The sequence below is a fragment of the Leopardus geoffroyi genome, chromosome A1, assembly GCF_018350155.1.
Source record: "Leopardus geoffroyi isolate Oge1 chromosome A1, O.geoffroyi_Oge1_pat1.0, whole genome shotgun sequence".
Taxonomy (NCBI): Eukaryota; Metazoa; Chordata; class Mammalia; order Carnivora; family Felidae; genus Leopardus; species Leopardus geoffroyi.
Genome location: NC_059326.1, coordinates 121,989,059 through 122,002,808, shown reverse-complemented (window position 1 = coordinate 122,002,808; position 13,750 = coordinate 121,989,059). Strand labels below are relative to the sequence as shown.

The 13,750-nt window shown below is 40.5% G+C and overlaps 1 protein-coding gene across 11 annotated transcripts in view; it reads left to right on the top strand.

Annotated features, from left to right (window-relative positions):
- Positions 1 to 13,750, top strand: part of PPP2R2B (protein phosphatase 2 regulatory subunit Bbeta) — a 512,334-nt gene that overhangs the window by 385,210 nt on the left and 113,374 nt on the right. Inside the window, exon 2 of one of the 11 annotated variants that reach the window (XM_045492944.1) lies at positions 1,159 to 1,185. The exons of the other annotated variants lie outside the window; for them this stretch is intronic. Coding sequence (XP_045348900.1) covers positions 1,164 to 1,185 — 22 coding nt within the window. The 5' untranslated portion in view covers positions 1,159 to 1,163. The remainder of the gene's footprint in view (positions 1 to 1,158; positions 1,186 to 13,750) is intronic. 11 annotated transcript variants of the gene reach the window in all.

Here is a 13,750-nt window from a genome sequence, read left to right as displayed (position 1 = left end):
ATGTTTCATCTTAATGATCAGCAGGAGCCTCCACATGGAAGGAAGTGCCAAAAGAGTTCACTGGGTGTCAGCCTGGGCTCAGGCCTGGTAGATTCTGATTATGTCAAACAAAATAGATTCAGATCGGTCTATTTGGTGCCACTGAAACTGTGCCAATGAGCAGCAAAATGTGATTTCATATTGGGGGAGTGCCAGAATCCAGATTTACAGATCAAAGCAAACCCTACCTATTTCTAATACCCCCTCTCTCCCCTCAATGGGCGTTTCTTACCTCTGAAAGAGCTCTGGATGTTTCACAAAATCAGGCCCCAGATGTTTGAAAGACTTTTGCAGACAAGGTAATCAATCCATTTGGTGGCCAGATGCTGTCTGAAAATTTTCCTGCTACAGCACTGTGAGTTTCTAAATTCATTAGAAACATAAATTAATTAAATCTAATCAACAGTGGGTGATGCAGAAGATTAAACACTGAAAAACAAATACATTTCCAACTGGCTCATATTAGATGCAGAGAAAAACACTCTACTTTTGAGGTGAAAGTCAAGTTAACCCTTTGTGTGATATTCTCAAAAAACCTTTGCCAAATCTGAGACCCCAGGTGAGCCTGTAGTTCTTCCCAAGTCAGTCTGCCCTAATGGGTCCATTGACCTTTCAAGAAATAAATTGTGTGTTTCTCTCTCAGTAAGAAGGGTTCTAGAGTGGTCTTACTTTGTTAAGCATTAATAGGAAAATCTCCACCATTCTTTCATCACGAAGGGCCTCTGGAAGTAAGTTTTGCAAGACATAAAACGGAGTGAAGCATCGTTCTTTATTCTACACTAGAATAAGTTACCTGAATTCAGAGTTACTGTCTTTCAGCGCCAAATCCCCAATACCTAGAAGAATGCCCAGTACATAGTAGGTGCTTAGTAAATAGCTGTTGAATGAATTGAGGATGAATTTCTTTCTCACAGGATTTCTGAGTTACTGACTTTCCCAGACGAGTCCCCATGACACAAGATAAGTGTAAGCAGTTTCCCAAAAGTATTTTGACTTTTTTTCACTCAAGGATCAGAATCTTGAGGGACTGATAATCCATAGGACATATTTTAGAAAACTTGGTTCTACAGCATTATTGTATAGCACCCCTAACTTTTGTCCCATATCTTTTACCCTCAGTCTAAATGGAACTGAAGAAGACTCGGGGTGAGTAAATTACGAATTTATGGGGCCGATTCTTGGATCGGAGGCTATTCTTCAAGGAGGTGCTCAGCTCAGTGGAGAAGCCAGCCTTTAGCCCTGGAATTGACTCATTCTACACTCTTGTTTGCCAGTGGAGACAAATGGCCTCGAGCTATGTGGAGAAAGGGGTTGCTTCCTTTTATGCAGGCTTATAGAGGTAACAGTGTCCAGAGGATGCCTGCAAGCCCTTAAGACCAGCCCCTGCTAACTCAGATACCTACAGAGGCCAAGTAACATCAAAAATGAAAGCAGAGCAGTAGAGAGAAGCCTTTGGAGGATAAATGGGAGCTGACATTTGGCCGCAAGGTTGGGGACCAGTAGGAAATGGTGGGAGAAGAGGTAAATTTAAGACCTTGTTCCTTTCTAAAGGGCACAAGCCACAAGTCCCAGCTCAAGCCAGGAGTGACCATGTGGGAATGCCAATCCAGTGGCACCCATCTATTGACTTCTAAAGAAACTGAAAATCTGGATTGTTTATATGCAATTTCATAATTTCTAAAGGTAAACATATCATTCAAAAAATTCGAAATCTTTTTGTGGACTAACATTGCAGCGTTAAATAAAACCACCCTGCTGGTCAGATGTGACCATCCACTGCGGTTGGTGTTCTCTTCCTTATCTCATCTAATCCTCCTAATGCTCTTCCAAAATGGCACCAGTATCATTTTATTTTACAAATAATGAAACTAAGATTCAGAGAATCCAGGTAATTTGTCCTAAGGCACATCTGTTATACATGGCAAAGCTGTGAATGGAGAAGTGATACTGTTTATCATTCATTATATTACTTTTGGGTAAGGTATTATTCTAATTCTTATTTAGTGTTTATGTGTGTCAAACACCATTCTAAGTGCCCTGCATAAATTTACTCATTTCATCCTCCGTATAATACCACTCCCATGTTACAGATTAGGTAAGCAGTGTGGAGAAAGACATTAAGAATTATACCCAACATTAGCTATCTCTGCCGACTAGTGGAGCTGGAATTGAAACAGGGGCTGAAAGACTGCTGTTGACTACCTCCTAGAATTACTTCTCGGAACAACGCCCCAGATTAGACACATAGAAGGTGCTCAGCAAATAGTTTTCCACTGACACCAAGCCTCATTTTTAGCTGTGTACACTTTTGGGATCCTGAGCCTAAGGGTGTGGTTGGTGCCTCTGGGTAGCTGCTGTTTCATCCGTTATTCCGTGTGACTCACTGGCACCTGTCACTCAAGCAGCCTTCACTCTGTCACTTTGCTAACTCCAGGCACACAGAGCAAAGACCGACAGGTCCTAGAAACTGGCTGAGCCACTAATGAACTGTCTAATCCAGAAAGCCCTTCTCAGCAATCGGGCAATCCAATTCAAACTGTGTTTTTGACTGAAATAGTTCACTGGGTCAGACTTCTTGGCATATAAAGATCTTCCCACCCAGTCTCTAGTGTTCTGTTCTTTTTCTTCCTGAAAATTGAACAGGGTGGAGACTGGCTTAGACAAGGGTGAGAATTGAAGAATCAGAAGGGTGTGTATACATTTTACAATGCATGAGCTTTCATACATATGATTAGCTTTGGAGAATAAGGCAAATGTAGATCTTAGGAGAATGAGGGAGATTTCATCGGTTTTTAAATGTTCATGATTGTACAGATCTGCTACACCCAGTTTGACTGAAAACCAAATGTGTGTATCGTGTGTGCATGTGTGTGCAAGAACAGTATTAGAGAATATTTAATGAGCGATCAGGTAATAACTATTAACAAATATTCTAGAAAACCATACTTTTAAAGAACATCTATTGTGTGTCATATATGGGGGTGCAGACCAGGAATCGCAAGGTGAAAAAATCAGTTTTGATCCCTGATTTGGTGAGCTTTATAGTCTTATAGCAGAGACAGACATTATCAACAAACACTCAAACAAATATATAATGAGGAATTCTGATAAATGCTTTAAAGGGAAAGAATAGGGTAGTACAGAGCAGTGTAGGGCGACTAGAACATAAGCTGTCGGAAAAGGTCTGTCTTGGGATGTGCTGGTTAAGCTGAAATTTAAAAAATTAATAGGTGTTAGGGGCACCTGGGTGGCTCAGTCTAGTTGAGCATCTGACTCTTCATTTAGCCTCAGGTCATGATCCCCGAGTTGTGGGATCGAGCTCCTCATCAGGCTCTGTACTGAGTGTGGAGCCTGCTTCAGATTCTCTCTCTCTCTCTCTCTCTCTCTCTCTCTCTCTCCCTCCCTCCCTCCCTCTCCCTCTGCTCCTCTCCCCCCACTCATGCTTTCTCTCTCTCTAAAACATTTTTTAATTAAAAACAATTCATAGATGTTAGCCAAGGAGAAGGGAGGAGGGTGAATAGTTTAAGTAGAGAGAGCTGCATGTTTGCACACCCCAGAGTGGGAAGAAGCATGGCATTTACGAGGTCATGAAAGCACAGTGGTGGGACTAGAGCATAGTGAGATAGGGTGTCAGGGAGATGATTTAACGTGAGGTTTGAGTGGTACAAGAAGGCCAGTTCCCAGTATTTCCTCAGTGATAAATTACCAAAAGGTGATACTCTCCAAAGGTTTCCTTAAAATGGCTTCTGGTGCATTTTACTGTTGATTTAATTTCAGTTGAAGAAGCAAGCAGTGTATCTGAGATTGTGACCAGTGTTAAGTCTATATCTTGAGTGTTTTATCATTGTATTTCTTCTATGACCTGATAAAATATTGACATTTAATTTCTTCCCCTGGACTTTGCAGGAAATAATCAATGCATCACAATCAAGGCTAAGAACCTGCTATGATGTGTGTTGGATAGAAAGAAATTTTTCTACTGCAGTTAATAGTTACTGGCTGTTTCAAGCCCTAAGCTTTTCCATACTCTCCAAAGGCAGTAACTTAAGTTGTTAGAATCAGTATTTGAAATGTCCCCAAAAGTAGAGTATTTAAAAGACATGGTAATAGGTTCCTATTTCCACTCCTCTCCTTTCTGCTGTGCTTGGAGGAACTGCTTCTGAAAAAGGACTTGGCACTTGATTTCTCAAGCACTGGTTTTATTTCAGAGATGTCCCAGGTCAGGAACCTATGGTACTCACCCATTTGAAAAATAATAATAAACTGGAGGCAGAAATGGAGCATGTGTGACTCTCATTTTAGAGGAGAACAATGATATGCATTACACAGGCCAACAATCAGTTGTCCCCATAAGAATATGAAATCTCCAAGTGTGGACTATTTATATCACCTATGCTCTGAGATCTTAGATATTGATAAAGATGCTGTCTATTAAAGAAAGAAATATGAGTCTGTTTTCAGGGAACTCATCATCTAGTTAAAGATATATCTCCCCCCCACACACACACGCACATGCGCATGCACACACACACACACACACACACACACACACACACAGAGTATATCAAGCAACCTATTAACATTTGTACAATAATCCAACACGAGTCATTCCAAATACGAAAATACTAACTTAAGCGTCTTGAAGTTTTATGTGCAGTTTATTGGTAGAGCCAAAGATGAGTAAAATAGGAACTCTGCCCTTAATGAAATAGTCTCAGTAAGGAAAACAGAGCAAGTACATTTTCAGTTACATAGCTACATAAGTGGGAAGAGCTACATAAGTAGCATACGAACAGTCCAGAGAGTTGCGGCATTGTGAGGAAGAAAGGATTGCATTCCAATTAGGGGAGCTCATGAAAGACTTCATGGAGAAAGTGGCCCTTGAGTTGGCCTTAAAGGACTCCTGTGTTCATTGATTCACTCAGCCAGGGAATAAGTATTTTGTGCAAACCTCCTAAGTATGTGTCCCTAGGCTGGGTCCCTAGACTAAAATAGTGAGTAAGATCTTGGCCTCAAGGGGCATACATGTCAGTATGCACACGTAATGGAAAGAATGTCTTAGGAAAAATGAAATTGCTTCACAGTTGGTCAGCACAGACTATGTTTGCTGACAGTCTAAGAGTTAAACTTTGCTAACGTGCCAGGTGGGTGACAAGGGGTACAGAAAATGATGGAAAAGTTAAGGCTGAGCCCAGAAGATCCACTCTGCCATATTAAAAAGTAACTATGAGGGAAAGATGAAGAAAGGATTAGGAAAAATTAATTAACAGACAAAAGGGAGTGGGGACAAGAATTAAAAGGTGGAAGGAAAAGAAGTGGAACACAAGAGGCAGGTCATGAACATAGACTCTGGAACTAGAACTGGGTTCCAATCCCAGATCCCCTTGTTAGCCTTCCAAACATGGACAGTTCTCTGAGCCACCATCTCCCCATCTGAAAAATGGAGGAAGAGACTGATATCATGGAGTTTGAGTGACCATTAAACATAATATAAAACACAAGGTACAGATCCTGGCAAAGTAGGTGTTAAATAAAGGAGCCTGATAATGCAGATTGAGGAGGAGAGTTTAGGTCAAGAGTCTAGTACTATGCCTGGCATGCAGTAGGCCCAGTTCAATAGTTCCACAGAAAAATTGCAATACTGGTGTTTTCCTGAGGCTGAAATATCTTGAGGCCAGGCTCATAGCTAGTTAATTTCAGCCAGTCTTTTGCATGACAGTTGCGATCCTCTCCCTGTAGTCATGCTGTAATAAAGGAATGTTCAGCTAGAAGAGTTTTCCATTAAAGACTGACTTCCTGGCAGGGAGATCTACAAATCACTTGAAAAGTTCCTGGCACCATCACCTGGGTCTGGCTATTTGCAAAGTGTCTATAAATCTTCCACAGGGCAAGATGAGAATGTGGGTTTTTTCTTTCTCCTCTGACAGACTTGTTTCTTTCTATGCACTATTAAGAATCATGCTGAAAGTTACCCAAGAAAGGCCATGAGGAGGTCAGCTTACCCATGTGGGACTGATCTTGCAGTAGACTTAACATTTTAAAGTGTATACAGGTGAGCAGCCTTCCATCAGGTAGGCAGACAGGAGGTAATGGACCCAGAGATGCATGGTAGTAGATGGAATGAGTCCTTTCTACAGCTGGCTTCAGAAGAAAAAGGAAGGAGAGAGGGATGGAAAGAAGAAAAAGATGGAAAGAAGAAAAAGAGAGAAAGGGAAGGAAAGAAGAAAAAAGGGGAAAAAGACAGGAGGAAGAGCAGGAAGGGAAGAAAAAACAAAAAGAAAACCAAGAGGTTTGTTTTCATTTATTTATGGTGATTGCATGGACATCTGACATGTTGATTTATGGGAGAAATGCTTGGCCATACTAAATGTTTTGAGACTCCTGTTAAACCTTATATGAAGATAGATTTTGTGTAGCATTTTTCTTCCTAACCATCTTTTGGCTGTGGGTGGGAATTGAACCTGAACAGATTTTATTTCACCTGTCAGTGGTGGACCAGTTATTGGCTTGTTTATTCCTGCATTCACTTATCTGTTCATTCTGTTCCATGTTTTTCCTTATTCATTGCTCATCTTTCCATAAGCATTGCTTGATCTTTCCATCAGCAAATACAAATGCTTTTGTTTCTGATACAAAAATGCTCTGTTCACCTGACTTCCCATACCATCTTCTGCCTCATGTCTTTGCTACACTTCTCAGCAAAACTCCTTGAAGAGAAGTGTCCACAGTGACTTTCTCCCATTCGCTCTGAAGCCCAATCCATGGTTCCACCAAACCCACCCCCACTGATCCACAGAAACCACAGTTGCCAAGGTGAAAAGTGACCTCCACTGTTCAAATCCAAAGGCCACCTGAAGGCTTTGACCTTGCCTATCAGCAGTGTTTGGCATGACTGATGGCTCTCTCTTCTGCTCTTCTCTGGCATTCGGGACCCTCAGCTTTCTTGATTTTCCTGCTATCTTACCAGCCTCTCCTTCTTCTGCTCCTTCTTCTTTTCCTGATTCCTCTTCTTCTCCCAACCTTTTAGATGTTGGAGTGTCCCAAAGTTCAGCCCATGGTCTTCCTCTCCTTTAATACACTCTTTCCCTGAGGTCTCATCTAATCCTATAGCTTTAAATAGCATCTGAAGTGGTAATAACTCCCAAGTTTACATCCCCAACTCACACTCCCTCCTGAACTCTAACCCCTTCTTTCCAATTATCTGCTCAGTACCTTTACTTGTAAATCCCTCCTACTTCCCATGCGTGAAACTAAATGAGTGTCTGGCCTGCCCCAAAAATGCCTGAATCGCCCACAAACTTCCCATCTCAGTGATGGCAGCTTCATCCTGCCAGGTGCAGAGGGTGCTGAGGACAGAAACCTTGGAATCATCCTCGAATTCTCTCTTTGATATCCCGTAACCAGTCCATCTGCAAATCCTGTCATGTTGACTCCGTATGTGTCCAGAATCTGACTACTGCTCTCCACCTTGACTGCCAAGGCCCTGGTCTGAGCCACCCTCCTCTCTCACCTGGATTATCTCGATAGTCTTCCTGATGATCCTGCTTTAGCCCTCCACAGTCTGTTCCCAGCTCTACAGCCAGATTGGTACTTGGAACACATCAGACTATCTCATTCCTCCGTCCAGTTCCCTCGAACAGCTTTCCCTTTCATTTTTTCCTCACTTTTTAAAAAATATTTATTTATTTTTGAGAGAGAGAGAGAGAGCATAAGTGGGGAAGGGGCAGAGAGAGAGGAAGACAGAGGATCCGAAGTTGTACTGACAGGAGAGAGCTCAATGCAGGGCTCCAACTCACAAACCTTAGATTATGACCTGAGCCAAAGTTGGACCCTTAACCAACTGAGCCACCCAGACACCCCTCCTCACTTTTTAAAAAACTGTGGTAAAATGAAACTAACACAAAATTTACCAGTTAACCATCTTTAGGTATACAGTTTAGTGGTATTAAATATTTACATAGTTGTGCCTATTTCACTTTTAGTAAAAGCCAAAGTGCCTGCTATGGTCTGCAAATACTGAACACCTCATTTTTTCCTGGTTTGCACTGCTCCAGCTACCCCGATCTGCTGACACAGGACTGCTTCTCTCTTAGGGTCTTCTCACTGTCTATTCCCTGTCTGGAGCACTCTTCCTTCAGATACCCATAGAGTGACCTCCCTCACCGCTTTCAAATCTGCTCAGTAAGGCCTATCACAATCACCTTATTTAAAATCTAAGCCTCCCACCTACCTCCAGAATTCATTTTTTGGAGTTTTGTTTTGTTTTTGTTTTGGGTTTTTTTTTTTATTTGGGGGGGGGCGTTTGTTTTGTTTTGAGAGAGAGAAAGAGACAAAGAGCACACAGGAACAGAGGGAAAGAGAGAGAATCTTAAGCAGGCTCCACACCTCAGTGTGGAGCCCAACACGGGGCTCGATCTGTGATGGTGAGATCATGCCCTGAGTCAAAATCAAGAATCAGATGTTTAACCAACTAAGCCACCCAGTTGCTCCATGAACTCTTAATCTCCCTTAATCAGCTATGTTTGTTTCCCAGAGTACATTACATATGATGTGATTTATTATGCTCATTGACTATTATTTTTTCTCCACAAGTAGAAAAGAAGTTCCCTAAAGACAGATATTTAGTCTGTTTTATTAATTGATGTACACTTAATACATAATGTAGTGTTTGACACATAATATATGTGGTCCTTGAATATTTTTTGAGTGAATAAATGAACCATGAATAAGTCTATCAACATTTAATATTTCCTGCTTTTTCTACATTTTATAGTTGATATCTAACTGCCAAGTGAACATGAAATCAAATATAATGGATTTTTTTAAATATCCAATTTTCAATGGTTATAAAAAAGCAGTAAGGATGTACCATAGTGCCTTTGCCTGATGAATATTTATTAAAATTTGGGTCATGCTGGTGAGGGAAATCAGCACTCACTTCTTTATGCTATCTTTTACTGTTTACCTACTGTATGTGATATATTATATTCAGTGTTTTAAAATAGGGACATTATCCAAAAGAGAGTAATATTGTTTTAAAGATTTTATTTTTAAGTAATCTCTACACCCATCGTGGGGCTCCAGCTTACAACCCTGAGATCAAGAGTGACATGCTTCACTGACTGAGCCAGCCAGGCGCCCAAGAGTAATATATTTTTATAATCTTAAAAACACCACAACTCCTAGCCAGAGAGAAAGGAAGGAATGGAGGGAGGGAGGAGAAGAGGAGAGAGAGAGAGAGGAAAACAGACAAAGAGAAATACTGATTCATAGAGTTGTAAATGGCACATTTGCTTCTAATATTTTCCATTTTCTTTGCTAAAACCATTGAAAAACCATCATTTTGTAATACCTTGTAAATTGTTAGCAGTATCTTTATTGTGTTTGACATAGAAATTTCATGGTTTAGGGGGAAACCCAAATCTTGTCCTACTCCATTCTTCTTTCATTCTTTAGGACCATGTAGAATTTAGCACACAGATATATTGTATTTATTGTTCAATTTGTCCTTTAGAGAAATGATAGGAGATTTCTTGAATGCAGGCATAGGGATGACATGTGAGTTACCTTAAGTTTCTGTAGTGATTTCCTTTTGACTTCTAGGCCAAAACTAGGGTTCTGACTCTCTGACCCAAGCGTTTCCACTATAGGGTGTTTCAACACCTTCTTCTCCAACTTTGTTATACTGTGTTCACCCATTTATCACTGCTTCCCAGTCCTCTAGATTGAACGCTTCTTGAAGGTAAAGACAGGTGTGTTGTGTTTGTAGCATATACCTGGAACCCAGTCCAGTGATGTGCACTTAGTAAGTGGTCAGTAAATAGATTCCTGGCATTTCAGATCTATTTGCTCCAAATCCACTTTGGGATGCCCTCTCCCGGTACCTTCTCTTCACCAACCCATTTACTCTTCTCTCTTCCTGTGATTCATAGGACATTCCAATCCCTGCCAATATGACAGAGGCTTTTAGGATAAAATCTGTACTTTACTGATCAATCTATGTGGTTCTAAAGTCGTAAAATACTCATTCCAAAATAAGAGCGTGCCCTTGTCTCACACCCCTTAAAATATGTTTCTAACATTCATCTAGCATATATGTTTTGTTTGTTTACACTTTGTTCTGGGTTATTCTCTATGTGATGGTCCACTTTGGTGTTGCTTCTCTTGAGCTCTCCTTTGGCGATCAATTCAAGAAAATAATTAAGATGCATCTATTGCATATTAAGACACTAAGCTTGGCACTGAAGGTTCAGTGATGAACAAGTTCCTTATTGGGTTTTCAATTCAGAGACTAAGAAAGGCATTTAAAATGTTTCCATTACCATTGTAATTGCTAATGGTAAGTGGTGAGGACTGTTATGAAGGGGAAAATGGGGGGCAGTGAAGCTGCATAGTAAATGGAGGCTGCTTGGGTTTGGGGAGAAGTCATACCAGGCTCCCCTAAATAAATGATATTAAAACCAACCCACAAACCTGGCAAGTTCAGCTCCCACAAGGCAGGTGCCCTATCTTTCTGACATCAGAGCCTCTGGCACAGAAAAATTTTTGACCAAAGACATGCCAGACAAACTCCACATTATGTGTGTTTGGGTAACACAATGCCTGCCCAAAAGCTCCTATATAGACCCCCAGATAGGATGAACTTTCCCATTTTGGACCCAGAGTCCCTCTGACTCTCGGGTCCATGCTAGATGACCTATGTTGTGTAGATAATAGCCCTGAATGATTGACAGAGTTTGCATTGCCTGAGCAGCTAATTACTCCTCTGCTTTCTGAAAGAGTGGGTGACAGATGGTAGATACCTTGACAGCAGATCCCACTATAAACCATGCAGGCTTGTAGGCAAGTCTGGACTGCTACCAATTTCCCACTGGATGTTTCTATATTTGGAGGACTTAGAATTTTTAAAACCACTTTGTCCTTTGGGCAAGTTTTGTCCCAACTATAGGAACATTCTTTCTTCTCCCCTTCTGTGTAGTAGAAACTTGTTTTGAGTGAAAGGAAGTCTCCATCAACCCACCTGTCCTGGGTTATCTCAGACCTGGCTAGTGCTGTGGATTTGGTCAGTGTGGGGAAGCTGTGTGCATTTTAATGGAAACAGCATGGCATTCATTACTCACCTGCTTCCCACCATCTGGATTTTCACAGCTCAGTAAGCATGGTGGGCTCCCTAGACTTCAGAGGAGAACTTGACTTCTAAGGAGAGCCTGGCTTGGTCCCTCTGAAGTCATAATTTTATGATGGATACCATGATAAATTGAGGGTGGGAGGATGCTTCTATCCCAATAACCTGCTTTCACTTTTGAATGGTTAGAGAGTAATGTTCCATTTCCACACAGGGGAAGGCGGGAAAAGCAAACCACCTCACTACTGAGAACTAAGCAATTATGAAGGAAAATTGGTCATGTGATAAAGTGAAATAAAAATGTGTATGTGAGAGTTTGTGCATAGAGGTTGCAAGACAAAGAACCACTTTCACTTATTTCCAATTCAATTTGTGTTAATATTCTGGCCCTGTGCATAGTGCTGTGAGGAAAACAAAGATGGAAGACATGTCTATTAGTAAGTGTTATAAATAATAGAAAATCTTTCTAACAGTGGCTTAAACCACTTGGGTATGTATTGTTTAACAAGTTCAGACACAGGCTCTTCCTGAGTCAGGTTTTTGTAGTTAAGTGATGTCACCAAAGACATTGTCCCTTTCTTCCATGTCTCATATTCAGCCTCTTGGCTTGTCACCTCATGGTCACATGATGGCGGCCACACCTTCACATATCATAACCACATAAAATCATATACAAAGGAAGTAGTATACAAGGAATATGTCAGCATAGCCAGAAGGCCACTCCTCACTTGTTTCCCTTCTTTTATTCAGGGAGGAAAACTTTTCCCCAGAATCTCTGCCTCCTTGCCCCCCAGCAGACTTCCCTACTTGCCTCACAGGCCATATTCAGTCACATGGCCACCCCTAAACCCAGGGGGCTGGGAAGGAAGATTCTGGATTTTACATCCTCTACACCGGGAGGCAGGCAAGGAAGAAAGGCACTGGGTAGGAGTAGCTAACCAAGAGTAACTAAGAGTAATAACCACAACGTATTACCTGCCTTTAATGAGCTTGGTCTTCATGGGCAGGCTGACGTCTAAACAACGCCCACTTTCCAGCGCTCTGTCTCTATTTACATGGGAAGCAGCAGTCGTGATAAGATCTTAGGAATTGGGACTCTTGGATCCTTCTACCTGCTTTCTTTCATATAGGAGAAATACCAGCACTAAATTGAAGTTAAAACCAATGTGCACAGAATTAATTATATCCAAATGAAAGGAGAAGGATTCAGTATCTATACACCAGACACTGGTCGGCGACAAAGGAATCAATTCGGGGTCAGTCAGGAACTGTCTATCATGCACAGAAGATCAGGATAGCAAGCTTGTGGCATGTGTAATGGCTCTTCCCATACCCATGCCAGACATAGCCAGTTAATCTCAACACTCTCCCACCAAGCCCAGCTATGACCTTAGAATCCTTCTCATTAGGCAGCTCTTGCAAATAAACAAAACTGGTGAGCAAAATTAGAGTCACTTGTTATCACTACTCAGAACTTTATATTTACTACTTCTGTCTCTAGAACTGAGCTACAAGAATATAAGTGGTACCAAGTTAAGAAGCAAAGGCTACTACTAAACTAAAAACCCAAACATAGTCCTATTTCATTGCAAAGAAAACTTTGAGTCCAAAGGCAGAAAACCTCATGCCTAAACCTAGTTTGTGATACAGGCTAACAAAGTCATATTGATGAATTTAGTTTCCCTCTACTCCAAAAACAGTAAATAGTGATGTTATCTAAACAGTAAGATTAAAAAAATAAAATCTTTGACTCTCACTAGTGAGAACTGATCGTTGCCTCCCAGTTGAGCCATACCTATTGAGACCAGTAGTTATTAAGCCTCTATATTTGCATAGCATCTTTAACATTTGGAAGGTCTTAAATACCTGTCAGCTTACTTTATTCCCATAATTTTATTCTTTTTTACAAAAATTGTTCACAGGGTCAGTATGAAGGAACTTGTGGGGCGGGCTGACACTATTCTATATCATGCTGTTGGTAGTGGATACACATCTATATGCATTGATCCAAACCCATAAAACTGTAAGGCACAAAAAGTGAATTTTAATATATGTGAATTTAAAAAGAAATATTTTTAAAAGTCTACAGAATCTCTGAGATAAGCGCTAAAATCTTGTATTTAGTTTGAAAGCCATTTAAAATTGTGTACCTGTCAAAAATTGTTCGAGTATTTATGGTCATAAAAAAAAGGATCCTGAAAAATTAAAAAATCTATAAGAAAATAAATTAAATCACTCATATCCTACACTAAAACATCATTTTGGACTCTCCCTGACAGACTTTGGCCTGTGACTGTTAGTGTGTGTGTATTTATAAGAGTTAACAATTGTTTTCCAGGGAGTCAGATTGTAAGGGAAATTTCATTTTATATTTTAAGTATCATCTTGGTATTAATGGAAGTTTTAACAAGTGTATATTGCTTTATCAGTTAAAAAAGATATATTTTAAAATGCAAATACTTTTTAAAGATTACAGTCATCGTACATGTACTGTGTTATTGCCTGGTTGGGTTTGTTTGTTTTTTTTTTTTTAATTTTACAATATACTAAACTTTTTCAAGAAGCAGGCCATTTTGACACAATCCC